This window comes from Pezoporus wallicus, unplaced genomic scaffold (assembly GCF_028554395.1).
Source record: "Pezoporus wallicus isolate ANWC-B61680 ecotype Strahan unplaced genomic scaffold, APGP_CSIRO_Pwel_v1 contig_14027, whole genome shotgun sequence".
Lineage (NCBI taxonomy): Eukaryota > Metazoa > Chordata > Aves > Psittaciformes > Psittacidae > Pezoporus > Pezoporus wallicus.
Window position 1 is genome coordinate 106846 of NW_026640337.1, and position 26595 is coordinate 133440.

A 26595-nucleotide genomic window follows, 5' to 3' on the forward strand; every position below is an offset into this window, starting at 1 on the left:
ATGGGATTTCTTAATTAAAGCCTGAACGATACATGTTAAATACAAACTTCCCAGTAAAACAAAGCTGCAATTGATGTGCATGACAAATGTGATATTGTGGCTGGCATACATAGCAGCACGAGCAAATAACAGATGCACAAACATCTTTAATGCTTTATGAGGCCTTGAAGGATATTTCCAGACCTGTCAGGGTTGGAGTTTTGTGTGTGAGGATTCCCCATCTGGCACTGAAAGAAAGGAAATCAAGAAAGGAAATGGGAATCTTTTTAACGTGTCTCTTAATCATTAACCTTCTCAGTAGATGCTTCATTTAATGATGCTGACCATTGAGTTTTCTTTGACACTGCCCTCTGGACTATGGCAGAGGCTGGGCCATCCCTGGTGAAGATACAGAAGATGAGTATCCTACATGTGATGGCCCAGTAGAACAGGACTACTGGAGGGGTTTCTGAAACTGGTTTCTGGGCAGATAAACCAGGTACCATCATTGCAACAGTGCTGGGAAATTATTACACAAGGCCTTGCCAAAGGCTCCATCAGGACAGGTAAAGATACTTGCATTTTCATTGTGTGATTTTCCACGTGTTCCACTGGGATTGGTACTTGGTACAGCCTATTTCCATGCACACGTGTGCAAGGGAATGGCAAGGAACACGTAATCATGTGTATGGTTTTGTTGCTATGTTGCACGTTCAGGTGAGATCTCACTGTTCAAATTATGACTTGGCTGCAAATGACATAGTAAAACCACACATTTGAATGCAGCGGTATTCCGATTTTTTGGCCATCGACCGGCACACGGGATTTACTTGCAAGCTCACAAGTATGTCACACACTGAACATGCTGCTTTATCCCATGGTGTTATTGCAGAATAGTGTGTTAATGGCAAAAAGATGTTTGCTGCAGAACACTGGAATTTCACCTTCAGACTCCTCCTGTCCAGGAGGAACAGGCTCAGCTCTAGAGAGATGCCCTTGGCTACCCAAAAATCACTGGCAGTGGGCAGAGGGACAACTCCTGACCTGCAGGTCCCCAAGGCCATTGCAGGACTTTTTGGAGCAGGGACCACCACAGCTCCTCCTGCAGACCATCACTTGCATCTAATTGACGCAGGAACAGTTTCATCTCTTAACCACTCACAAGCCTCCCTGTGTGTTACTGGTCATGGAGAGTCCCCCGAGGTCCCATGGAAAGGCTTCCGCTAACGGGAGGTTGTGACCACAAATACCCGGAGCCCGGGGCTGTCCTGCTACGTCCGGAACTCTTGTGCTCCAGGGAAGAACTTGTGTTTTCCCTTCCGCCGCAGCAGCACGGAAGGACGCGGCAGGGCAGCAGGACAGACACACGCACGTTCTCCTCCCGGCTCTTCCACGCCGTGAGCAGGCCCCGGTGGGGGAAGCCCAGGCTTCGGGAGCCCCGCTCCGATCGGCAGCGGACAGCCGGCGCCGCGCTCCCACTCGGCCATGGCCGCTGCTGCCGCGCACGCAGCTCCGCGAGAGGCCGTCCCCGGCCAGCGCTTGGGAGCCGTTCGCCTCCCGCTGTACAGGCCCGGCCGCGCCCGCCGCAGGTGAGCCCGGGCCGGCGGGGGTTGCGCGGGGAGTCCCGGGGCGCTCGGCGAGGCCGCGGCGGGAGAAACCCAGCGGGGGGTGGGCGCCGCGGCGGCGAGGCCGAGGCCGAGGCCTGGGCCTGCAGGGGGAGAGCCGGGGCCTTGCGGGGGGAGGAGCCAGCGGAGGGGGAGCGCGGGCCGGGGCCGGGCGGGCCCGCGAGAGCTGGATGCGGCGCAGCGGGGCCCGGGGCCGCCGCGCTCCTGGGCCGCGGGTCTCGCTACTCGGGGCTGCCGCGGAGTGAACCGGGAAGGGGAAGCGGCCGTCACTGCCCGGCTCCGCGCCTTGTGCCGGGGCCCTGCTGCGGTTTGGTGTCGCGGTCTTCCATGTTTATTTGGCCTTTTGTGTGCACGGACACGGCTCCCTAAATCTCCCCCGCTCGTTAAGGTTGGCGCCTCTTTACTGAGTGGCGGTAGCTGAGGGTGGGCTCCCTAACGTGGTCAGTGTGTGCAAATTGGGACCTGCTGGGAGCAGGGCTCAGCAGTGCTGTGCTAAGTGCCTTTGGCCGGAAAAAATCACGACTGAAGTAGGAGCCCACTATTATCAGTGCTCGTGGGAGGCTTCTTGGAGCGAGCACTCACCCTTTCTAAGTGATGGGAGAGGTAAGAATGTATTGGCGGGATGTGGGTGAAAGGAAGTGGGAGAAAGGGCCACAGAGGTCTGATGAAATGCATGTATGTGCTGGCCTCCTGCTCTAATGCTGGGTGGTGGAACAGCATTATCTGCTGGGCTTATGCCTGAGCCTTGCTGGAAAGGGAAGTGTGTTTTCTTCCATAAAGGACTTTGCGCTGGGACCCTGCAATCCACTTGATGCATATGTGGAAAATGAAGGAGGGAAGAAATGGGAAGGGGATAGGTTAATTCCCTTTATCAGTGCTTGTTGACATTTGGTCATCTTTTGTGGTCTCTGTATTTGTCTTCCTTTTCCTTTTATGCCATGAATGTGGATGTTGAGTGCTCACACTGTTCAGCTCTTGCCTCTTCTCCAGCTCATGTTTAACCACTTTTCTTTCTAGATCAGTGTGAACAGTTCTCTGCCTTGTGTATTTCCCCTTAAAACAGTGATGATTGGTGTGATTTCTTGGCTATTTGCAACTCTTGGGTTATAATCGTAGAATGGTTTGGGTTGGAAAGGACCTCACTTCCAAACCCCTTGCCATGGGGGTTAAGCCTGGGTTGTATGACGGGTAATAAACTCCCGGGCTCGTCCGTCTCTGCAGCGTGCTCCATTCTGCTGGGCCTGTCCCAGTTTTTGTCCTGAAGCAGTGTAGCTGTGTTTGTGTAACGATGCAGATGGGGCTGTGGGCTGAGGAGTCAGTGCTCAGCAGTGCTGAGTTACAGGACTGCAGCCTGTGCTTGCAGTGGGCTTTCCCCTTGACTGGAGTGTGAACAGGAAGCTCTCGAGCTGTAGTAGCTGGTAAAGGTGCTGTAGTGTGAGTTGATAGCCTCAGTTCTTGGGCCATGATGTGGGTGGTTCTGCAGCATCAGAAAATGCTTTTTGATGAAATCAGATCCTGCTTTCCTATGGGAGCTGCCTCGTGCAGTGCCAGGGCTGTGGGGGCAAGAGTGGTGGCAAGCAGAGTCTGAATGGAAACGTGGCTGTTGTGTAGAGTGTCTTTAAGTGAACAGCGCATGTGGAACGTGGCTGGTACCTGGTGCTGCCATGAGCTCACGTGGACTGTGGTCTGTGTGCCTCATTAACCACAGAGCCAGGGAATGGGTTGAGTTGGAAGGGACCTTAAAGCTCATCCAGTTTCCACCCCCTGCCACGGGCAGGGACCCCTTCCACTAGAGCAGGGTGCTCCAAGCCCCTGTGTCCAACCTGGCCTTGAACACTGCCAGGGATGGGGCAGCCACAGCTTCTCCGGGCACCCTGTGCCAGTGCCTCAGCATCCTCACAGGGAAGAGCTTCTGCCTAGGAGCTCATCTCGGTCTTCCCTCTGGCAAGTTCAAACCATTCCCCTTGTCCTTAAACCACTTTATTATGTTTGCTGGTTCTTGCATGTTCTGTCGTCTTCCTCTAAACACCCTCCTTGTCTTGACCTGGCAGACATGTCATTGTAATTTCAGAATCTCTTTCTTTTAGCTTTCTCTCTTGCAGCTTTGGTCTCTGTCTTGTTTCTTGCTTATTTGTTACAAACCCTCTATGAATTGATGACAGTAAAATGTAGTTGGTGCAACATCTAATAACGTGTCTTGTAGATAAGCTCCCTGTGAAGGTGGTGACTTTTAGCTCAGAATCTCAAGCTTACAGTATTTGCAGACTTCAAAGAGAAGCTGTTCTTTTTGCACTTCAGAAAAAAGCATGGAAAGTAGCTGCAGGAGATTCCCACCAAATGAAGCAGTCAGGAAGAGTGACACAGCTCAGCAAAGGCGAGGTGTCGCATTTTGCCTCTGTTGGAAATTGGTCAGGGCACTTCTCCTTTTTGATGTGCAGTTCTGTGATCGAAGTGCCTGCAAGCTTCAAACTGCTGGCCTGAGTGATCCATTTGATTATACAGCCTTGCTATATGTAGAAGTTGTATGAAAAAAATCTTTTAATTTTCTTTTGGTGTTTGGCTTTTGCTTTTTTTTGGGGGGGTAGGGTGGAAATAAGCTGTGCTGAGAAGGCGGCGATGCTCTTCATGTGTGTGGTTTCGCTGTCTTGTTTTGTTCTTGTTTTTAATATTGGTAGCAGTGGCATAGTAAGTGTAAATTACAATTTTCCTCTAGCCCACCACTTCCATGGCCTCCTTGTAGGAGTGCAGAAGCAAGCTGTGGAATCATGGAATGAATCACAGAATAACAGAGTGGTTTGGGCTGGAAGGGCCCTTAAAGCTCCTCCAGCTCCAACCCCCTGCCACGGGCAGGGACCCCTTCCACTAGAGCAGCTTGCTCCAAACCCCTGTGTCCAGCCTGGCCGTGAACACTGCCAGGGATGGGGCAGCCACAGCTTCTCTGGGCACCCTGTGCCAGCGCCTCAGGACCCTCACAGGGAAGAGCTTCTGCCTAAGAGCTCATCTCGGTCTGCCCTCAGGCAGGTTAAAGCCATTCCCCTTGGCTTGTCCCTACAGGCCCTTGTCCAAAGCCCCTCTCCAGGTTTCTTGGAGCTTTCAAGAGTTGGATTAAGCCTTAGAGATTAATTTCCAGCTGTTTTGTGCTGATGAGTGAGCTGGAGAGGGGCTTTTGTCAAGGGCCTGTAGGGATTGGATGGAGTTTGGAGCAAGCTGCTCTAGTGGAAGGTGCCCCTGCCTGTGGCAGGGGGCTAGAACTGGAGGAGCATTAAGGTCCCTTCCAAGCCAAACCGCTCTGTGATTCCATGGTTCCATCACCTGCCTTTGCAAGTAGACATTGAAATAAACTGTTAAAAGACAAGCACATGGCTCAGATTGTAGTTGAGGTTTTGAAGTGTTGGACCTGTACAGCCCATTACACATGCTTGGGTAACTTTTTATGTTAAACTTAATGTTTTTTTCCCCTCATATGGTGTGTAAATTTTATTGTTGAATTGAAGAGAGGATCTGTGGACTTTGTGTTTTCACCTTTACCTCAGCTGGCTTTTGGTCAATATTCAAATCCTCTCCCATCCAAAGCAGGGTTGTATGAATGCAGTGATTCAAATAGCAGCAGGTGTTGTGCTGTGGTGTCATTAATCTCTAGAGTCTGTATAGATGTTCGTTGAGATATCTGTGCTTGTGGGGTGCAGTATGGAGAGCTGTTGGGGACACGGAACGAGTTTGTTTGAAGGGTTAAAGAGGTTTTCTTGGAGATTATAGGGAAAGTAGAGGGGTCTGAGAAGAAAAAATGGATGGGGGTGTGTGTCCGTCCAGTCTATGTCTCCTCTATGCCTCAGTTAACCTCTTGCTTCTCACTTGTGTCCCGAGTTGTGAAGCATGTAAAGCTATTGGAGGCTGTACAGGCTCGGCAGAACCTTGTGGTGTGTGGCATTGCTTTTGGCATGTGTTCAAATCTGGACATCTCAGCACCTCTGCATCTGCCTTCTGCAGCTCTGTGGATTGATTTGGCACTGCCCTTGATGTAGTAGTGTCCTTTTTGTTCTATTTCAGGTGTGGTCTCTAAGGAAGACTGCTCAGCAGCTTCAGCACTGAGTGGTAGAGCAGTGTCCAAGGCATAGCCAAATTTGTTGTTTACCTCTGAGTCAACCCTGACTTGTGGGGGGCTGAGGGGGCGTGTTAACATACATCATCCATGTGCTGAACAGGGATTGTTTTCAGGATACAGAGGCCAACACTTCTTCAGGGGCTGTTTTTACTCTCACTGGCATAAGCACAGTTCACCACCAGCAGAGGAAGTGGTTTCCCATTAACTCCCAGTATGGCCAGAAAGGGTAATTGCAGTAGATTGTGTAAGTGCGTGGTGAAAGATTAGGAAGAAAGGAGCATCTTAATCAGTGCTATGCTCCTTTTCTTCTTCTCTATGATGCCTTCATTGCTCTGCATGCTTTGTGCCTGGTATCCCATGAAAATGTTCGCTAGGCTTGTCTGTAGGGCTTCCTAATGTCTCAAGAAAGCAGATGGAAGGCTTCCTTCACAGTTCTGATGGCTTTGGAACCAAGTATGCCCAGTGCACTGCATGGTTATCACCAGAAACTTTGCAGACAGTGAGATGAGAGGCTGTGGTGAAGTGATTTACAGGTGATAGGCATTTGCCAAACTCCTGCCAGCTTTGCTTAAAGCCTCATACAAGTCTGGGAACTTGCCATCATAGAATCCCAGCCTGGTTTGGGCTGAAAGGGCCTTAAAGCTCCTCCAGTCCCAACCCCCTGCTGCAGGCAGGGACGCCTTCCACTAAAGCAGGTTGCTTCGAGCCCTGTCCAGCCTGGCCAGCTGTCTTGGCTGTGACTGCACATCACCTCATTTGAGGAGCGAATGGGGTCCTAGGAATGCTTCTGTTCCACGTCAATGCAAAAATCGATTGGCAAGCACAGCCAGTATTAACTGTGGTATCATGAGGGTGGCTGCCTTACTGCATTGAGATGAGCTAAAGCCTTTGCACACTCTGAACGCCCAACCTGATGTGTGGTGGCTGAGAAGCAATGATACCTTAGACTGTTCTAATTCATCTCAGATTTGATTATCCCCTCAGGCAAGATTAACGCTGGGTTGCTGATATCTGCCTCAGATAACGTGCTCAGCTCTCAAGCAAGCTGCAGCTAGAGGAGTTTTAATAGGAGTTGCTTATGTACAGCACCTTAGGTTATTCTTTGGGCTAAATGAGTGTGTTGGCCAAAAGTTGTATTAAAATAAACACAAAGTTCTTCTTTGAGTCTGGGGTAATTAATTCTTCCATGGCAGCAGTGAGAGATGCAGTGGGAAGCAAAGTTCATATTGAACTTGGAAGGTTTGTACTGAACTTTCAGAAGGGACTTGAAGATTTGCAAGCCTCCAGTGCTTGAATTTGTGCTTAGACTGAGCTCTTGCATCAGGTGAAGCATCCATTTACCATTAGTCTGGAAACACAGCGGTGTCAGTCTGGATTTACAATTGGTAAACTGAGTGCAGCAAGAGCAGGGGATGAGCTGAGCAGGTATTGCTGCTGGAGCTATATGTGACCAAACTTTGGATGCTCTTCCTGTAGTGGGAGCTCTGCATTCAAGAAAGAACTCCATCCTCTCAGGTTAACCTTAATTTCATTCCCCAAAAAAAGTTTTATGGGTTTATTCCTCTCGCTGGTGGAGTTGGAATTGGAAACACATACAGAATTAAAAACTTGCAGTGACTTAATGGGAGGAGTGCCCAGCTGAGCATCAGGAGGCCATGAATTCGCCTCAGTTTTTAGCACCTTTTCTCTTAAAGACAGCCATGAAGCAGCCAGAATTAAGAGCTGTTAAACAGAGCTGTTGTTTCGAAGCTGGAGATGTTTGGTGTGCTTGGACTGAGGGGATGACCAAATCTGCAGCAAGAAACTGGAGAACCAGAGTCTGGAACTGCACAAGAAAATGAGCTTCCCGTGGTGGTGTGGTTTCAGCCCAGGCTTCCTCAGGCTGCTGGAACCGCAGCTCTCTCCTGTTTCAGGAAGAGCTCTTGAGTGGTACAGAGCTCTGTAAAATGCTGTGCTTGGTAGTTTGAAAGAAGGAATTGTTCTGGGATTTTCAACAAATAGTGTGTTGTGAGGGGGGAAAAATGCACAGTAGGAACAGTTGGTTGTTCTTTATTAGAAGAAACATTCCAACTTCTTTCAGGTGGAGGAGGTTTGGCTTGTGGAAATTCCTGTGACTGCTGTGATAACCTTGGTTTGGCTTGTGGAAATTCCTGTGACTGCTGTGATAACCTTGATTTGCCCAACCTCTTTTTGAACCCACTCTTTTCCTCCATATATATTTTGACATTGAGATTAATATTGTTGTCAAGTACTTCAGTTTTTCCTAATACTTCGCTTTAGACTGTTCCCCAGTCAATGGCCATATTTTCCTCCTTCTACATATTATAAGAAAAAGGTAGTAACTGCTTTTGATTTTCTTCAAACTATTCATGACTTTACAGACCTCCATCTTATTTGGGTAAGCCCATTCCAGTGTGGAATACACCCATTGCTTCCTGCACTTCATTTTGTTTTTTCTTTCATGTCTTCGTTTCCTTCATCAACCGCATATAACAATCCATGGAAGAATTGTCTTTGTTCAAGATCTAGAACTGATGTGAGATGTTTCTTCTCTTGGCAGATATAATATAAGATGTCTAATGGTTATGAAGATCACATGGCTGAAGATTGCAGGGACGATATTGGTAGGACAAATCTAATTGTGAACTACCTCCCTCAGAACATGACACAGGATGAGTTGCGGAGTCTATTTAGCAGCATCGGTGAAGTTGAATCTGCAAAACTTATTCGGGACAAAGTTGCAGGTATGGTCTAGTGTGTAAGGAATTGTCACTTGGTGGTGGTGGGCTGCTCAAGCCAATGCTGAACTGAGTGCTGTTTAATTGAGAAATACTAAATGTTTGTGTGTGTATAATCACAAGGAAGGGCTAGATCGTTCCTCAGGTCAGGCTGCGTATCAGTCGGTGGGTTGAGCGGTTGTATTCTCTCCCCTTGTTATTTCCCTTATCATTATTATTATTGGTGGTAGCAGCAGTGGTTTTGTGTTATACCTTAGTTACTGCACTGCTCTTATCTCAACCCATGGGATTTACATTCTTTCCATTCTCCTGGCCTGAACCATGACAACATATAAAATCATCATGAAATAATTTCCTAAAATACTGATTTCTTTGGCTAATTTGATAGCTGGGCATTCAGCCTAGATGTTGCTCAGAAGCAGAGGCTTGCTCTGGAGGCTCCTTTTGCAGGGACATAGGAACACTTTCTTTAAGGATAGCAAACCTTTCTTCAGCTGTCACAGCTAAGCTATACCTTAGACTTTGAACTCGGCACAAAATTGCCTCTGTGAGAGGTTAGGATATGTGAAAAAGGAAGCAAGGCATGTCATCACTTGCAGTTTCAGAGTCTACTTTACACTGTTCCCTGTAGCACTGAATCCTCTGGTAAAGTCTGGTTAACTTTAACTTGAAGCTTGACAGTGCTGGGTAGTTTAAAGTCCAAAGCACGTGCTTGTGTGCTTCAGGTTTTTCCTAACAGCCCTGAAAAATCAGAAGTAAAATCCCTGTTGGAATTGTTTAGTCCTTGAGTGCCTGGGGGCAAAATGTTTGCTTTTCTTTAAAGTGCTGGCAAGTGCTGAATTCTGCATGGTATTTAGTGGCTGCTCGAATTTTGTTGCTACTTGCAATACCATGAGGAGCAATTCCCAGGCTTGGAGTTTGGAATGGCATGCTATTAAATCTTTTCTTTTCTTTGGAGGTGCCTGTAATGTCTGTATTTGCAAAGTTAAAAATCAGTTTGATCATGCTTATTCTTCATAAAACAATGCCTGATATGTATCTTTTTTTCTCAATCCATTCTCTGTTAACGAAACGTGTAGGGCAGAAAATGTCTTCTCCCTAGACTAAAGCTTTTAATGACTGACTGAAGTAGCCTTTGCTTTCTGGAGACTCATTACTTTGGTTCAGGAATCGATTTGAAAGCCAAAGTTTTGTTTGGCTTTGAATCTTCATTAGGAGCAGAGTATAGATCTGTTTGGGTTTTGTTAGGATTACAGCATGGGACTGAACAATCTTCTGTTCCACGTATTAGATTGTGCTTATAAAATTTATAGAAACTCTTTGAAACAACTACTTACCTTCGATGTTGTTGCGGATGGGCACCTTAGGAAGTGGGAAGTGGCAGCAAACCACAGTGTCAGTTTCCATTCCCCACTCTTGAGTTTCCTGCTTTGTGTGCGCATGGATTAGAGCAGTTGCTGTTAGTCTAACGATGAATATGTGGTGGTGTTTGAGATGTGGGAACTTCTTTCTCTGTTCCTTGCAGCGAGTGTGAACAGAAGCTTGTGCACAATAGATGAAGGTTAGTCAGGGTGCAGTGCTCCTCCAGCTCTTCCTCATCATGCTGGAAAGACTGGGAGCTGGTCTCTTCATTCCCCAATTTGTGTATTGCATTCCTAAGCACTTCCAGGCATGTCTCTGCTTAACTTGTGATGAGGAACAATGAGCAAATCCTGAGTTGTTCCTCACTGTACTTGTATTTGTGGTATGTCTTGGACACCATAAGAGAACTATAGAACTGACAGTAGACATTGTTCTTTCTGTCAGATCTTCAGGCTAGCACTAGCCATTCCTTGGGGCTTTGAGCCTGGGGAAACATTAGAAGGTCATTTCCCAATATAGTGTGGCAGAGTGTCAAGTGTGAGATGCAGCTTCTCAGTGTTGCATCTCCTGGCCTCCTGTGGTGATTGCTGAGTTGCCACTGACCCATGGGAATTGATGAAATCCTCTCTTCCTGTGGCTCTTCTTTTGGGTTGAGAGCAAGGAAAAGTGCTGGGATTTGTCCAGTCGGACTGCACTGATCAGACTGTAGCCTGACTTCAGATAGTGGAGCCAAACCTATGCTCTGCACTGATTTCCCAGCAATGTGTAGTGTAAAGTGTCCTCTTTCTTGGAGCAACTCTGCCTCCTACCAGACATGATTCAACAGAAGTATGTCCTGTACTATATTTTGCCTTAGGAGTGCTTGACTTTGCTGGGACATGCAGATTCTGGGGTCTGGGTTTCCAGTCCATCTGCTGTGCTGGGCATCTTTAAAGTGTTTCTTCTCCTTCAGTATCCGTTAATGCAGAAACCTTTTGGCCACTGTACTGCAAGAAATTCAGCAGTTCTAGATGGAGAGTCATGTCAAGGTGTCTGTGCACAATGTGGATGCTTCTGATCAATGGTTGTACATGTTCTGAGGGAACCTGGTGATCTTTAGCCTGCTCTTCATGCAGGTATTCACAGCCTTTTAGTCCTTCTTTACCAAATGCTAAAGCCAAAAGTTACTCTGCTCTGAGTTGTATTTAGTTTGTCTGTCTTCCCCTGTGAAGTGCTGTTACTTTCAAACCCAACTAAAGCTCTGGGAAGACTGGGTTAAGCTTTTTGCATGTTAAGTGTCTCAGCCTGCTGTGGGATCCGATTGTTGCTCATGGGACCCACAGCCCTACTCTGAGTACCTGCTGACAGGTTTGTGCACCTCTGCATAAGCGTTCTGTCTGATGGCAGTTGGTTTTTTTTAGGGAGGTGTCCAGCATCTTGAGAGTTCTTGGTTCCCTTCTTCACACCTTTTGTACTGTTTGAGCAGAGAATAAGGTGTCCCTGTGATGCAACTTCCTACTCTAGGAAACCCAGGATATTGAATCCCAGACTGGTTTGTGTTGGAAGGGACTTCAGAGCTCATCCAGTTCCAACCCTGTCCTGCAGGGACACCTCAGAGGTGTCAATGTTGGCGGGGGTGGGAAGGGTCAGGAATGAGCTGGAAGCTGAAGCAGTGGCTCAGGGAGCTGGGGAAGGAAGCAGGGACATGGACAGAAAACCAAGTGATGCTCAGAAAGAAAACGAGTGCCTCTTTCATGAAAGGGCTTTTGTCATGGAAACAAAACTAGATTCTTTCAGCTGAAGGAGTAGAGTAGTTTGCTTAAAACGAGGTTTTCTAGTCACTTTGTTAATTATTCATCCAGATAAGGACCTACTTGTTTCTTCTTTTTTATCTTTGCTTCTGGAGTACATTTGCATTTATGTATGTGCAAACTTCCGAAAGGCTTTTTTAGAGGTTTATTTAATTGCTCTCCACTAAAATAATCTGAAAACTCTCACAGCACTGCCTTCTTTTGCAGGATAGGCTTATGGTAGGCTCTTAACATCATGGTAAAGCAAATAATTAGTCTGCTTGCCTGGGATAAACACTTGACATTCATCATAATGCTGTGTAAATGCTGATTCCTTATATATTTTTTGGTATATCCTAAAAGGAAGGGAATTTTTAGTGTTTAGGAGGAGGGAATTTCATCGAATCACAGAGCGGTTTGGGCTGGAAAGGACCTTAAAGCTCTTCCAGCTCCAGTCCCCTGCCTTCTTTTTTGTAAGAGTAAACTTACATAAAGTACATGACTTGTCTGCATTCAAGAGACTTTTTCCCTCTTCAGCTCCATCCTGTGTTTGGGACACTCACTGCTCATTAGCTATGTTGGATTTATTAACGATTGAAAGTTCTTTTCCCTCTTGTCTCCAGGAATGACAGTTGGAATAGTTCCACAGACATTAGCAGCCTGAAGACTTCTTACCGGGTGGCAGGGGTGGGTTCCCCTGCTGTTGAGGCTTTCTCCCTCTGCTCTTTATTTACAAAACGTTGTACTAATGAACTTTGTTCAATTCTTGCCTTTGTTCCACCCCCATTAAGTTTTGAAGGCTGTTCAGCATCAGTATTTTTTGTTTATGGAACCTCTGCAGCTGCCTGATATACACACTGGCCTTGGAGACAGAGGATGTCCACAGTGCAAATGGAAGAGCTCTGAGTTACTCCTCATGATGCGTGCCAGCCCTGAGATACTTCTTTGGCTTATTTAAATACTTGCTGTGTGGATTATGTTTGAGTTTCCTTTTTCTCCTTTGTGTTTCTCTGACATTGACGGTGATAACGTTCTGTTGTTAGGTTTAATTTCAAAAGATGTTTTTTCATGTAGGACACAGCTTAGGCTACGGCTTTGTGAACTACGTTACTGCAAAAGATGCTGAAAGAGCAATAAACACACTGAACGGCCTCAGACTTCAGTCAAAAACTATCAAGGTAGGATGTCTGGATTTTCTTATGCTTCTATGAAGTGGCTTTCTAATAACCTCCATTCTGCTGGGGAGGCTTGTGTGCTGGACTCTGGGATGAGAGCAGTAAAGTGAGCTGTTAAAGCCTTTTGGGTTTTGAAACCGCTTTCTGTTCAAAGATTCCCTTTTTTCATTCCCACTGTTTTAACAGCAGCAGCTGGGATCATTACAAACTGTTGCTGGGCTTTTGAACTCATGTGCATCTCAGCTACTTGATGATCTCTATTTGAAATCATGTTAATACACATGTACGCCTTTTCCAAAATAACAGCTACTGAATGTGTAGGAAATCACACCTCCTGAGGTGATTGTAGAATCCTGGAACAGCTTGGGTTGGAAGGGACCTTAAAGCTCCTCCAGTCCCAACCCCTGCCACAGGCAGGGACCCCTTCCACTGGAGCAGCTTGCTCCAAGCCCCTGTGTCCTGCCCTTGAACACTGCCAGGGATGGGGCAGCCACAGCTTCTCTGGGCACCCTGTGCCAGCGCCTCAGCACCCTCACAGGGAAGAGCTTCTGCCTAAGAGTTATGTTTTCCTGAACAACCTTCTTTTTTTCCTTTTCAAAGGTTTCCTATGCTCGTCCAAGTTCTGAAGTTATCAAGGATGCTAATTTATATATCAGTGGGCTACCACGGTCAATGACACAGAAAGATGTAGAAGATATGTTTTCACGTTTTGGCCGCATCATCAACTCCCGTGTGCTTGTGGATCAAACTACAGGTGAGTTCTGTTGCATTACTTGTTCTGTATAGCATGTTTTCTGGCAGATCCTAAACTAAATTAGACTTCTACAAACTTACCATGACATCTGGTACTGAAAACTGATACTGTTTTCATGGGGTATCCTTTTCCAATGGTGTTTTTAAAGTACAGAAAGACTTTTGCTAGTTTATAATCTAAATCATACTATATTTCATGCCCTTATTGTCAGTTTTACCAGGCTGATTTGCTACTCTCTTGCTGTTACTGTAGTGCACTGTACTTCTGGGCAATGTCTCTCATCTGGAGTACTAATGTTACCTTTACTTCACACATACTTCACACAGCTATTACCCACAGGTAAATTCCAGGCCACAGTTCTGTATTAAGAAGCAAAGCAATGTGTTTTGTCTTTTATACCAACCTGGAACTCACTCAGACAATTTTCTCATCTTCTGAAACATCTGAGGTGTCCCACAGCCCTCTGTGGTTACTGCCAACCGTACAGTTAGTACTTCCCTCTTGAACTTGCTGCATGGATTTTGTGGATCAAATATCATGAGAAAGAAAAAGGAGCAGTTGCTTAGTTAAGGACTCAGCTCAGGAGAGACCAAAGTTAAGAATTTCCTTTGTAATGTTAATCCTGACTCCATGTTATAATGTGTTTTCAGGGTTTTAATTTCTTACATAATTATTTCAGCCTGTACTCTATGAGGAAAATCCTTTCCTGGAGAGCATTCAGCTTCGATATCTCTATGGCTCTGTCTTTAGAACTGCCTATCTAGATGACAGCTGAAAAAGACTTTTAGAGCACAGAAAACACATTAGAAAAGAGTCCTCCTTCTCTGGCTGCCAGTGGAGTTGGGATCACTTGCATCTGTCTGACAGAGCTATAAAATGAGATGGCACAAGTCATACAATTAAAATCCCTCCAGGAATAATTGTGTTTTCATCAAGTGTGCTGAGGCATGATGCTGTCTATATCAGTGTCAGCTCAGAATATGGTGCTTGCTTTTAAATAACCTTAATAATCTATTGTTTGAAGAATGGATTCTGTTTACAATATAAAGTTGAATGGAACCCTAGCCTAGGTTTCCTTTCCTTCAGACTGTAGCCAAGCATTGGCTTGAAAACTTGCATTTCACATCTTGATCTAATCCCAGTTAGGTGAAACTGGGTTCTGTTGTGCTTTCAGACATAGCTGCTCAGCAGAGGCTGTTCTCCACCTTCGGAGAATTAATCTGTTTAAAAATGTGCTTCCTACAACACTTACATTTTAAATGAAGGCTATGATAGATCCAAGTGAGCACCACTAAGAAGAGCAACATGGAAGTTGAGAGGAAGTACCAGTATGCTGGGCTCTGGGATAGGTCTTGCTGACTTCTGGGTGATGCTGGTGTTCTGTTCCATTCAGTGGTGGGGCAGATCATAGAAACCCGGACTTGGGTTGGATGGAAAGAACCTTAAAGCTGCTCCAGCTCCAACCCCTGCCATGGGCTTGGACACCTTCCACTAGAGCAGCTTGCTCCAAGCCCCATCCAACCTGGCCTTGAACAAATGTATTATTTGTCTTTTGTTCCTTAATTTTGTACTTTGTTCTCCAGCTGCTGAAGAGCCATCAGTAACTGTAAAGAACTTGCAAGCCATGCCCACAGAAATACTTAACAGCTTTGGTTTTCTTTTGCTTTCAGAGTTATTTTGAGTTTATCCTGAACTTCCCTTTGATTTATTTATTGTTTTGTTGTTTTTTTTTATTGGTTTGGTTAAAAGGTTTGTCCAGAGGGGTCGCATTTATCCGGTTTGACAAAAGGTCAGAAGCAGAAGAGGCAATTACAAATTTCAATGGTCACAAACCCCCAGGTTCCTCCGAACCCATTACAGTGAAGTTTGCAGCCAATCCTAACCAGAACAAAAATGTGGCTCTGTTATCCCAGCTGTGTCATTCACCAGCTAGAAGGTTCGGAGGGCCGGTGCATCACCAGGCGCAAAGATTCAGGTAGGTTAGGAAGAATAATGCATTTAAGGCTGTGCTGCTATTCCCATGTCCGTCTGGGAAGCTCTGCAGAGATCTCATTGTGTGTGAATGAATACGGAGTGCACTCTGTGTCCTGCAGTATTCTGTAAATAAAACTGTTGAATTAAAGTATGATGAAAGTAAAAATCTTACTTGTAAAATTCATATTTAAGTTAATTATATCAAGGGACAAACCCTACGTTGGCTGTTTCTGCAATTGAGTGTGTAGTGAGATACAGGAAGCGGCAGATTCCAGATGGGTGTTGTTAGGTGCTTGTCTCAACAGATCCCCAGGCTGTAGTCCATCTAGGTGAATACTCATCTAAGTTGCAACTTAATTCAGGCTCTGACCCGTTGGTTCCAGCAGGGGGGTGTCATAGTAAAACAGGAAAACCTTATTCCTGACAGAGAGATGCAGTAGCATTTCTGCCTACATCTTGAGCTGGGCAGTGTTCTGTCCTTGAGTCCTCAGAAGTTCGGTAAGATCATTGGGTAATTATAACACCCTGCCTGCTCCCAGGGCTGTGGGAGATACAGTGTGTTTTGCCTTTGAGAACTGCTTGGAATATGAACTGCTTGAATTTGAATTACTTTAGTTGCTTAAAGGAGGGTGGTGATAGTTGGACAGTGCACTGGAAAATGCATTGCATATACTTATTGTCTTGGCTTTGTTATGTATTCATGTTTCTTAGGGTGGTATTTCTCTCTGGATAATTTGCTTTTCTTTTTCTCCTCCAGTTAGCTCAGTAAAACCGGACTAAAAACTCAAATAGCTTTTTACAGCACTATTGTTCCAGTGACCTTCCTATAATGCTTTAGCATTTTAAGAACAGTTCAGTGTGATGTGTCTCCAATGAGAATCATTGTCATCTGTTGTTTTCCACTAAGGCTGGTAGAACAGGTTGCCCAAAGAGACTGTGTCCATTCTTCAGAGGCTTAAAACCTGGCTGGAACAGACCTCGGCAACCTGCTCGAGGTGCCTCTGCTTGGAGCAGGGAGGTGTTCTAGAGATTTCCAGAGGTCCCTGTCAGCCCCGGTCACTTGTTGTGACTGTGGCCCAGCAAGTTGAATGCAGGCAGCTCCTCAGATCTCAATTCTCTGAAGCATTCATCCAGATTTCTGCACCCAGATGAAGCAAGGAATGCAATTCTGTGTTGTTGCAGTTAGGTGAACTGTTGTGTCAGCCAGGGCTTTGTTGTATCCTGGTCCTGGTAAGATCTTGAGACTTTATATCTCATGTTTTCATTCTTAATGTAGTCGGACATTTTTGTCATCCTTCTTCCACTTAAAATTTGCAACAGCTTTAAGAGGCATCAGAGTAAGCAGTACAAATAACATTTGCATCCATAAATAGGGTACCAAATAACCTTAATTCTGTCCTCATCACTCAGAAACAGTAAAAATGATTCATGTGTTAATACTTGCAGGAGAAACTAAATTTTAATGCCCAGTTCATTTATGATGTCTGTAAGAGCAGCATTAATGTTATTTGTGTGCATTTCTTACATTTCTACAGGCATGGGTTCTCACAAGTGGAGATGAGAGAGAAGACCTTCTGTCTCTATGTTCCATCCCTGATCTGTGGTAACTGCCCACTTGGGTTGTGTGAGCCCAGTGCTTATATGTCAACACATTTTGGCCACCTTCTGCTTGCTGATTGAAAAAAAGCTCAGGTTTTTGAGGTGCTATAGATTGGCAGAGGGAGTAGTAGAGCAGCAGCCACGTTCTTACGAGTACAGGGGCCATCTCACAGGCTCTTCTTATTTTACTTCCCGTCTTTGGTGTGAACAGCAAGTTCTTCTAGTGACCGTTCCTTAAAGGATGCTGAAGGTCAAACTGTGGTAAACCTCAGGAACCTTAGTTTGGACTGAGTCTTGGTTTTGTGTAGTGAACAAAACATGGTGGAAGGATAAGCTGCTTCCAAAGAGCTCACGGTCTGTATAAATTACAGCTGTGGTCTCTGCTACTTAGAAGTTGAATTCTTATGCTGACGTTTTGATTACACTTCATCTTGTTCCATCCTAATCCCTATGAATCCAGGATTAAGCCGTTGGTATCTCTAATTTATTAATTTCCTACAGATATCACTCAGACCCTTTGTTTAATGTTCTGTTAATCCTTTGTGTAGTTCCTGTGGTATTTGTGGCTCATATCAGGAACTGGTCTTAATGCCTCATCCCACCAAAGTGCTGGCCTGGTCTGAGGCGTGGTCTGACATGCTCTCTGCTTCCATCGCAAAGGAATGACACTGTGGTGTGGGATTGAGTTTGGAGGAGAGAGGAACCACTGGGGGTGGGAGCTTAAACAAAATAGCAGTTCTGTAGGTATTGAACTCTGAAATGAAGGAGTTTGGCTCCTAAAGCTGGAGAAGGCTGGCCGAAGGCTCTTGGGGTCCTGGCCTTTTCCCTTCACCAGAGCTCTGTGCTGTTAAATTTTTTTTCATGTAGTGTGCATTCAGATTCGTTGTCATCCTGCTGCTCTTCTGCAGGTGGTTCCAGTCCTTGATGTGCTATTGATCTGGGCTTGTGGGCAGAGCCAGAGGCTTTACAGGAAGCAGGTTCAGAGCTACACTGACTGCTGGAACCAACATTGTGCAATTCTGAGCTTAGTGATTTTCTGCTCCCCACATGTGGAAGCAGGAACCTAAGGCTGGTGATCTGTTGAGACAAAAACCTTCCAGATATTAAGGGAACTACATCCTACCCTCTCATTTCTCAAATGGGAACAAGCTACAAAGCTGAAAGTGTCTGTCAAAAAAAGTGAGCATATAAATTGTGCAAACACAGAAACAGTTTCCTATGAAAGCAAACTAAGCAGTAGATGTCACCTACTCATCAGATCACGTGGATTACTGTGTGTCATTCACCTGCTGATACTCTTAACTGCTTTTTCAATTCTGACTGTAGTACAAGGATTCTCAAACTTGGATTTCCTTGGGGCTGGCCAACAGTGTGAGCATCAGTGAGTATGTGCAGCATGAGCTCAGGTGTGGCCACACTGGGCTTAGAAACACCAGCAGCAGGTAGCCAGTGGGGCTGCAGCCAGACTGAGCCAGGTCGGAAAGGGGTCTGCACCACTGAGACTGCCCCTGCTCTGGTGTAGGAGCATCTCGTAGCTCAGGTGTCCAAGGAAATGAGCTGTCTTTGAGTACCAGGCAGCCTGGGCAGGGGAGATGGTGACTGCGTGGTTCTCTTGTATGAGTGCATCAACCAAAGTGCCACACTGAACACGAGCTGACTTCCCTGTGGGCATGGGTGGGCTGCTGCAGCTCTGCTTCCCTTCCTTCTGATGCACACTGTCTTGAGCCCTCCCTTCTGTCTAAAGACAGCAGCAGCTCCTCTCTTGGTACAGGGCAAGAAAAAGTCAGTGGGGAAGTGTTTGGCACTTAATGCAGTGTTCACTGCCCAGACATCCATTCCCTGTTTCCTCCAGGTCAGCAGAGAATCAGGAACTGCCACCCCCATGTTCTTGGCAGAGAGCAGCACGTGTACCACTTTTAAGTGGTTTGCATATCACCAGTGGTACACCACAGTTTGGGAACCCCTGGTATAGTATAATTATATTTCTACAATCACATGTCCTCACATTTTTTAAATAATACATAAGCTCAGTTTCATACAATTGAGGTTTTAACCTTAACTTTCACATTTCCTGACCTTTTGAGTGCTTAGCTTGCAGCCATAATACTGCCTTAAAATACTCTGAAGCTTTGAATTACTAGGGTGGAGGCCAGAAATAGAATAAAGGGGAGTTAGAGATACGGGTTATAGGAGAAAAGAAAATAATACAAAGCAAGATATAAAGAGGAGAAGGGGTTTTGCTATTTGTTATGCATAAATACTTCTGGGGTACAATGCAGGGAGGCAGGTTTAGGAAGGGTTTGTTGGTGACTTAAAACCCACTTTAGTAAAGCCAAAGAAGTTTTCCTAGGATGAAGTTGGTGTAAAATTACTAAGACAACCATACATGCATCCTGCAATTGTAAAACTATGTGACTTCAATGTGGTTTGCTGATTTGATGTTTAGAAGCTCCTGCAGTTAGAGTATCTCCAGAACTGTGTATTCAGGATTAAAAACCTGAGATTTTAATTCCATAGCTCAGAATGTGGGACATCACAGCCACCAAGAGTTGGCTAAGTACTAATATTTCCTTAGCTGCCTAATAGCTGGGGCTGATTGAGTAACCTGCTTGTATGGGGGGTGTTTGCTTCTGTTCCATAAAATAAGAAATTTAATTTGAGAAACACACACTCTCTACTCCTAAACCCAAGGAATCCCCTCCCTGCCCTGCCCCAGCAAGCACCATAAAACCCTTTGGCTTATGACTTCCCAGTGTATTTTAGAGGTGAGAAAAGGAGGGTGATGGGATGCAAACTCCTTGAGGGAAGTAAGTGGTGGGTGGATTGAAGCAGGCTGGAACCTCTGAGGAGGTGTTGCCTGATACCTGCACTCAAGCAGTTCTGCACCGATGCCATGGAGCGCTCTTCACAGCCTGGCTGAGTTTCAGGTACCCTGTGAAAGTGAGCACCTAATCTTGCCTTGCAACTTCTCTGTTGCCTCCCTATTCCTAAGGATAGTTCCCTATTAACAAGCTAGTTGGAATATTTAACATTGATTCATTTTTTTTTTTTTTTCCTGGCAGCTGTCAATTTTGATTGTCAATTTGAATGGGGGAAGCATTTCTTTCTGGCGGTTTTGATGTCCGTGTAGACAATATTGATGCTCAGTTGCTTCCCATTCAAGTGAATTTGCTGAATTGAATTGAACTTTTACATGAAATATTGTGCTTTTTATTTGCTAGGTTCTCTCCTATGGGTGTAGATCACATGAGTGGGCTTTCTGGTGTAAATGTTCCAGGAAACGCATCTTCTGGCTGGTGTATCTTCATCTACAACCTTGGTCAAGATGCTGATGAGGGAATCCTCTGGCAGATGTTTGGCCCCTTTGGTGCGGTTACCAATGTGAAAGTTATTCGAGATTTCAACACCAACAAGTGCAAAGGTTTTGGTTTTGTGACCATGACAAACTATGAAGAAGCTGCAATGGCCATAGCAAGTCTTAATGGCTACCGCCTGGGGGACAAAATCTTACAGGTTTCCTTCAAAACCAACAAGTCCCACAAATAACTTGCTCGTGCTTTTTGTATGGAATAGATTAAGTGAGTGACAGAAGTTGAAACCTTCTTCTTTTTTTTTGTTTTTTTTTTTTTTGTTAGTGTAAAACTCATTTTGCGCCAACTTTCACAAGTGTTTGTCTTAGTCTAAATGAGAAGTGAAAAAGGTTTTATATTCTGGGATGCAACTGACATGTTCAAATGTTTGAAATCCCACAATGTCAGACCAATTTTAAGTTCCTTTTAAGTTATTTCATTTACAAACATGTTTCAAAAACCCCCTGAAATCTGAAGTCTATTGCATTAACAAGACCCTCTGGATGGTGGTAAAATTGAAGCATGCTTTCACTTATGAGACTAACATTTGTTCCATTGAATTTTGTCTGCAAAAACTGGAATTTTCTGCAAAATATCAGGCTGACTGAATTAATTTTCTTGGGGTTTTTATGTTGCTGTTTCTCCCACCCTTTTCCCGTGACCTTCTTCTCTACCCCTGACTCGGTAGTATGGAAGAAAAGTTGAGAAATACTAATGTTTTATTTGACAGTCATTTGTTTGCTCAATTAATATTCATTTACTACGTTATGTAGCTGAGGATTAGGCTTTTTAAGTCAAGGTCTTGTAAGTAGTAGCATGCCAGCATAACTTTTAACACCATTGAGGAGGTAAGTTTCACACTGAGCAGTGGCCAAGCTGTCCAATTCAAAGGTTTTAGAAACATTTTACTTGTAAAATCCACTTTCTAATAGGAATGGACCAAAGAGTTTCCAAGAAACTCCGGGAAGATTTCAGAGTCAAAATGAAACTTCAAAAAGAGAGTGCGAATCTTATGTTGCTACTTGATCAACCTCAATCTCTTCTGTCCAAATACTTAATGCATGGTGAACTACTTACTGGTACATTATAATACAGCAAGATACTTACTCATTTTTAATTATCATTATAGTCTGAATTTCTTTGGTAGTTCTATTTTGTAAAGGAAAAACCAGTAACAGTTAAAAACATTTGAGCATTGTATTTCTCGCATCCCTTCTAATGAGTGCTAGATTTTTCTATTTTAATAGTTTTTTGTTTTGACAACTAGCTTTATTGAACACTCAGCAGAAAAGTACTTATCTACTTGCAAATTAGATATTAACAAAAGAAAAACCCCCTTTGATTTGTAGATTTAAAGATTAATCCCCCAAGTTTTCTGCAGACTGCCTTGAAACTTTGAGTTGTTCTGTTTCTGTTAATTTTCTTTTGCTTTTTTGTGTTTTTTGTTTGTTTTTACTTTTGCATTTAAGAACATTAAATTTGATTTTGTTTTGCTCAAATTTTGTTTTGTTTTTTATTTTCTGTTATTTTTTTGCTGAGTATTGCACACAGTGTCCAGCTTTCAATGAGTGTTGCTTTAAAGAACTCTAGTTTCTCTTGAAGGGTTTATCAGTTATTCCTTTGACAGAGAACTAAAAGAAAGAGGGTTGTGAACCAAGAGCACTACAAGAAATATGTCATGTAGAACCTGTGTACCACAGGCTGACATAACCCTGCAGGTTGTTCTTTGGTAGGAAATCTGACAAGGATTGCTCCATGGAGTAAAGGCTGTGTAAGGATACTGGGCATGACTAGAGACTTATCTGCACAACTGTCAGGTCCAGTGTTCATGCTCCATTGGCAAAAGGTGGAGCAAACAAGAGACGGGGTCAGGGCAGTTTTAATGCAGTGTCTCCTTTTGTTGCACGAACCTCTACCAGTCCCTAAGCTGACTTTCAAATGGCAGAGGCCCTTCCATGCCTCCTGCTTGCATCCCTCCATCCCTGGCTGACCTTGCTTTGCATTCACAGTCATTTCTTCTCTTTCTGCAGTGGGACCTGCAGTCTTGCACAGCCCAAAGACAGCCCATCTCCTTTGATCACCTTCAGCACTGTCTCCTGTCCTGTTCACAACCATCTCTTGAGAAGCACCATGTTTGTACAGCAGTGGCTGTGACAGAGCAACTGACTCCCACCCCTCAAAGTGTACTTTCCAGCAGTCTGTGTTCCAGATGTTTCCACCAACTTGTTATCAGTCTTTCATTACATCAATAAATACTACTTTTATGTGGAAAAGGAGAGATTCAGAATCACTCAGGGGGTTTCTCTTAAGTTAAAACAGAGTAGTATAGAGTCCTCTCACTGTGTCCCACATCTCTTAACCTCACACTGTCCTATTCCACAGGATAATTGTTCCCAGCTTCCTGTCATTTTCTCTTGACTTATTTCATATAAGATTAATTCCACACTAATTGAGAGTTGATGGTTTATCACAGCATTTACATAGGGGTTCAGACTTCCAGTGAAGGACACCCTCGGTAGGACTGTGGATCAGTGATCACTGCAGGTGTGCTGGCACTGCTCTGAGCCCTAAAACAGTTTGTGGAGACTTTTAGGCATCCTCATCTGCCTGCTTCTCTGTTTTTCCATTTCTCTTTGCTAAGAAGGAATCACAGGATGTCGTTTCAGTAGTGGTACGAAAACATCTCTTGTAGGAACCATCTGATCCCAGCTTCCTTCAATAGCCACTCTGACAGCAGTTACCACGTAATTTCCGTGAGCAAAATGTTGCTGCTTGAGTCAGGAAAACAGGGAAACGAACCCCTGCTAGAATAGAAGAGCTGATACTAAAGTGTCTGCATCATAATAGTCAATAAATATATGGCATAAACAGCTGAAGTCAAGGAAAAATTGTCTGTATTCTTGCTGCTTTTGGTCCTACACAAGAGCCGTGTATCCTACTAGTAAAGACCAAAGGAAACTTCTGGAAATGGAAACTAAACCCAGCCTTTCGAAGCTCTTCCTTGAACATACCTGCTTCAGGAGAGGGTTTGGCCTCTTGATCCTCAGAGTTCAGAAAAACTGTTGATACGTTCTGCTTTTTCATCCTTTAATTTGCTGAACTATGGATGTTTCTTTCAGGTGATGCTCAGTCACTGCTTACAGGATCTTTCTGAACCCAAAGGCCTGTCTCAACTCAGAGGACACTTACATTTCTCATGAGTTGCAGTAGCTCAGTGAGGTAGGATCTTGGTTGCTGGCTTAGGACATGGTGATCAGATTTTAAAGACCTGGTCCAGGCTGGAGATGTGCTACTAGGAACAGCTCTGATAGAAACGTTTTTGGGTCCCCCAGAAGAGGCTGGAAGCCTCACAAGACACCCACAGGTACCTGCTGCTGAAGGACCAGCTCTAATTCCTGATGAAAACACGTAGTTATGGCCATGCTGCTGTTGTAGAGTCTCGTGTAGATGCCGAAGAGAATGATGATGCCTCAGGGAACAGGGTGAGGATGCCAGCTTTTCTGAAGGCATCAGTCTGGATTTCGTGACTCTGCAGTTTGGGTGACACCGTTTCGTTTTTACGTGGGGTCGATCAGATGGACAGTGTGGTGAGAAAAGAAGTTCAGCTGCCTTGTGTTTGAAAAGAAAGGGGAGAGAAGGCTTCTTCATCAGTCTTGTGTAAGGGTAGGTACCTTCAGAGCTGAGGCTCTGCGAGGTGGGAATACAAACAGGAAGACTTGGGCTGGATGTTCCAATGGACCTGTTTGCTTTGGGTCCACTTGCTTTCACAAGGAGAACTTGTGTGCATGTCAACACTTGGCACTCCCAGCAGAACCTGCTGTTGGCTTCTGCAGCCATTCCCAGTGGGGAGTCCCTGCTTTTCACTTGCTGGCCAGCAGCCATTTCCTCTGGGAGGCCCATCTGCAGTCAGGCACCTCTGGTGCCAGTAAAAAGGCTTCACTGTGCAAGGGCAGGGTCCTGTGCTGGGGCTTGGTCAGCCTTCAGGACCTTGAATGTTCAACCAGTTATTGTTTGCAGGAAACCTCGCCAGCTTTTGGATGTCTGGTGTGATTTTAATTGTTGCTTTGTCACTTCTGGATGTAAAATCACTTGGGTTATCTTGGTATTTCATTTGAAAGGGAAGTACTGCTGCCTTTACTTGGTCTTCATCTCTTTCTTTTGTTGGATCTGGCACTCCAAGAAGGCTTTTACCGGGTCATGGTGTGGCTGCCACACACACTTGTTATAGGGCTTCCAGAACTGTACATGACCAGTCTTCATTCCTTGCTGGACTGTGGAGCTTCACTCTAAAATGAGACAATGCCTGATTAAATGCAGAACTGTCCTGACTGTGCTTTAAGACCACATCCAAAGTTCTCAGAGACATTCTGGACTTGAGTTGTGTTGTACAGAATAAAGCCAAATAAAAAAATGAATCAGATTTTCTTTGTATCTAAAATAGCTTGAGTTTTGTCAAACTCAGAATTGCTTGAAGGCTTTATTCAGGTTTGATCTTTTCCAGTCTGATGATTTACGAAGTTTTTGTTCCTGCTCAGTAACTTACATTTGCTTCCCAGATTCCCACTGCGAATGGAATTCACCCTGGTGCAAAAAGCTAGCCACAAGCCTACTCACAGTTTAAACCTCCTGATAACCATCCGCAGCTAGGGAAACTTCACGGTGAATATGGAAAAGGAAACGCTGGTGTTGCTGTGTATCCTAAGCTGGCAGAGGCAAGTCCAGTTCCTTCAGATGAGGAGATGGCAGCATCAGAACCACTCTAAACATGAGCAGGATCTAAGCAGCTGAGTGTGTTTAGCTCTCTTGTGCCTGTTTAGATGGCATCTTCATACTGAAGTGTTGAAATTATTTTAATGTTCAAGTTACATCATTATAAAGTTTGGTTTACTTGGTGCTGTGCTATCATCTCCTGTCTCGCAGGAGGAGAGGGAGCCAGCACAGTTAATGTTGCCTCCTGTGCCAAGCTGGTGCCAATCCGTCCACTTTCTGCTCTAGATCGGGGACTGAGAAGGACGTGAGGAGCCAGCTTTTAGGGTGGAAGGAGAAGTCAGTGTCCCCATGGTGCTCTGTGTCCACACATCTTGTTCCTCCCCTTTGGCTGGTTATGAGGTTTTTGTCCATCTGTATCATGATAGCATGAAAACACTGAAAATTGAGACACAAGTCACTCAGGCTACATTTCTCATTGCAGTGAATATTAGTTGGTCAGTTTATGGTCACTTGTATTTGTCCTGATGACCAAAGGGTGTGACTCTGGAGAGGGACACCTATTTTTATTTTTATAGGGACATTGGGTGTTGTAGTAATGTTCTTTATATGAAACCATTACAAATCTTAAAAGAAAACTTGGCCTAGGTACCTTTCTAGAAAGAATGTTGAGCAGTTAAAACCAAAATAACCATGTACCTGATCCCTGGTTTGGAATGCCAAGCTTTGGAAATGAATAGTCCTGATAGTCATCGGCTCTACCTGCCTGCAACATGTTAGAGGGTTTGTAACGTACAGCGTTTGGTGAACTGCTGATGGTGAGCTCATGGGTCAGTCACAACAGTCGAACACAGTAACCTGACCTAACGCTACCTCTCTCATATGGTTACCATTTGGACTTCTATAATGAGGAGATTTGTCCTTTGGAATTCTGCCAGTGAAGCACCTTATTGTTAACAGTTCTACTTGGAGCTCCTAAGAATAGCTGTAGAGCAAAGGGACCAAGTTCACATTCACCCTAAGAGAGCCAAGCTCACTTAGAGCTCCCATAGTGGGGCTGCACTTGGAGTTTGGTTCGGTTTTTGGTTTTGTTCTCTTCCCCAAGAGTGACGTTTGTCCCCCTGGGTACTTTAATCTCTGTATTGCAAAGCAGATGAGTCTGTGCTGTAGGCAAGTTCCTCAGTACTTCTCACTGTTGGATGCCCATCACAATAGAACTGAGAGTTACAAAGGTCCAAAGACACATGTTGCTTTCTGATGTTTTACCTTATTGCTTTTCTACTTATTTATAAACTGGGGTTCATTAAGAGGGTCATGAGTCCCTCTTGCTTGTCCTGCACCTTGTGTGACTCCTCCACAATGCAGCTCAAGTGTCCACTCTTAGATGGGTTCAATGTGGCCCTGGTTTTGTGATGGCTTTTTCCTAGTAGGCTTGTGTAGTACAACTAAACCACCCCTCAA

General features: G+C 44.8%; 2 protein-coding genes across 6 annotated transcripts in view; both read left to right on the forward strand.

The window, feature by feature from the left end:
- The window catches only part of ELAVL1 (ELAV like RNA binding protein 1), a 31037-nt gene continuing 4442 nt past the window's right edge, over positions 1 to 26595 (forward strand). Inside the window, exons 1-7 of one of the 5 annotated variants that reach the window (XM_057418758.1) lie at positions 1 to 545; positions 8267 to 8450; positions 12650 to 12753; positions 13351 to 13504; positions 15254 to 15479; positions 18930 to 19043; positions 20299 to 21926. In XM_057418758.1, coding sequence (XP_057274741.1) covers positions 8279 to 8450; positions 12650 to 12753; positions 13351 to 13504; positions 15254 to 15479; positions 18930 to 19043; positions 20299 to 20623 — 1095 coding nt within the window. In that variant the 5' untranslated portion in view covers positions 1 to 545; positions 8267 to 8278 and the 3' untranslated portion in view covers positions 20624 to 21926. Of the gene's footprint in view, positions 546 to 1513; positions 1569 to 2067; positions 2208 to 8266; positions 8451 to 12649; positions 12754 to 13350; positions 13505 to 15253; positions 15480 to 18929; positions 19044 to 20298; positions 21927 to 26595 lie in introns of those variants that run through there. The other 4 variants (XM_057418757.1, XM_057418756.1, XM_057418759.1 and 1 more) reach the window with 4 other exon arrangements.
- The window catches only part of RAB11B (RAB11B, member RAS oncogene family), a 125714-nt gene continuing 100933 nt past the window's right edge, over positions 1815 to 26595 (forward strand). The window contains exon 1 of the mRNA XM_057418774.1: positions 1815 to 1818. The gene's annotated coding sequence lies outside the window, so the exon portion shown is untranslated. The remainder of the gene's footprint in view (positions 1819 to 26595) is intronic.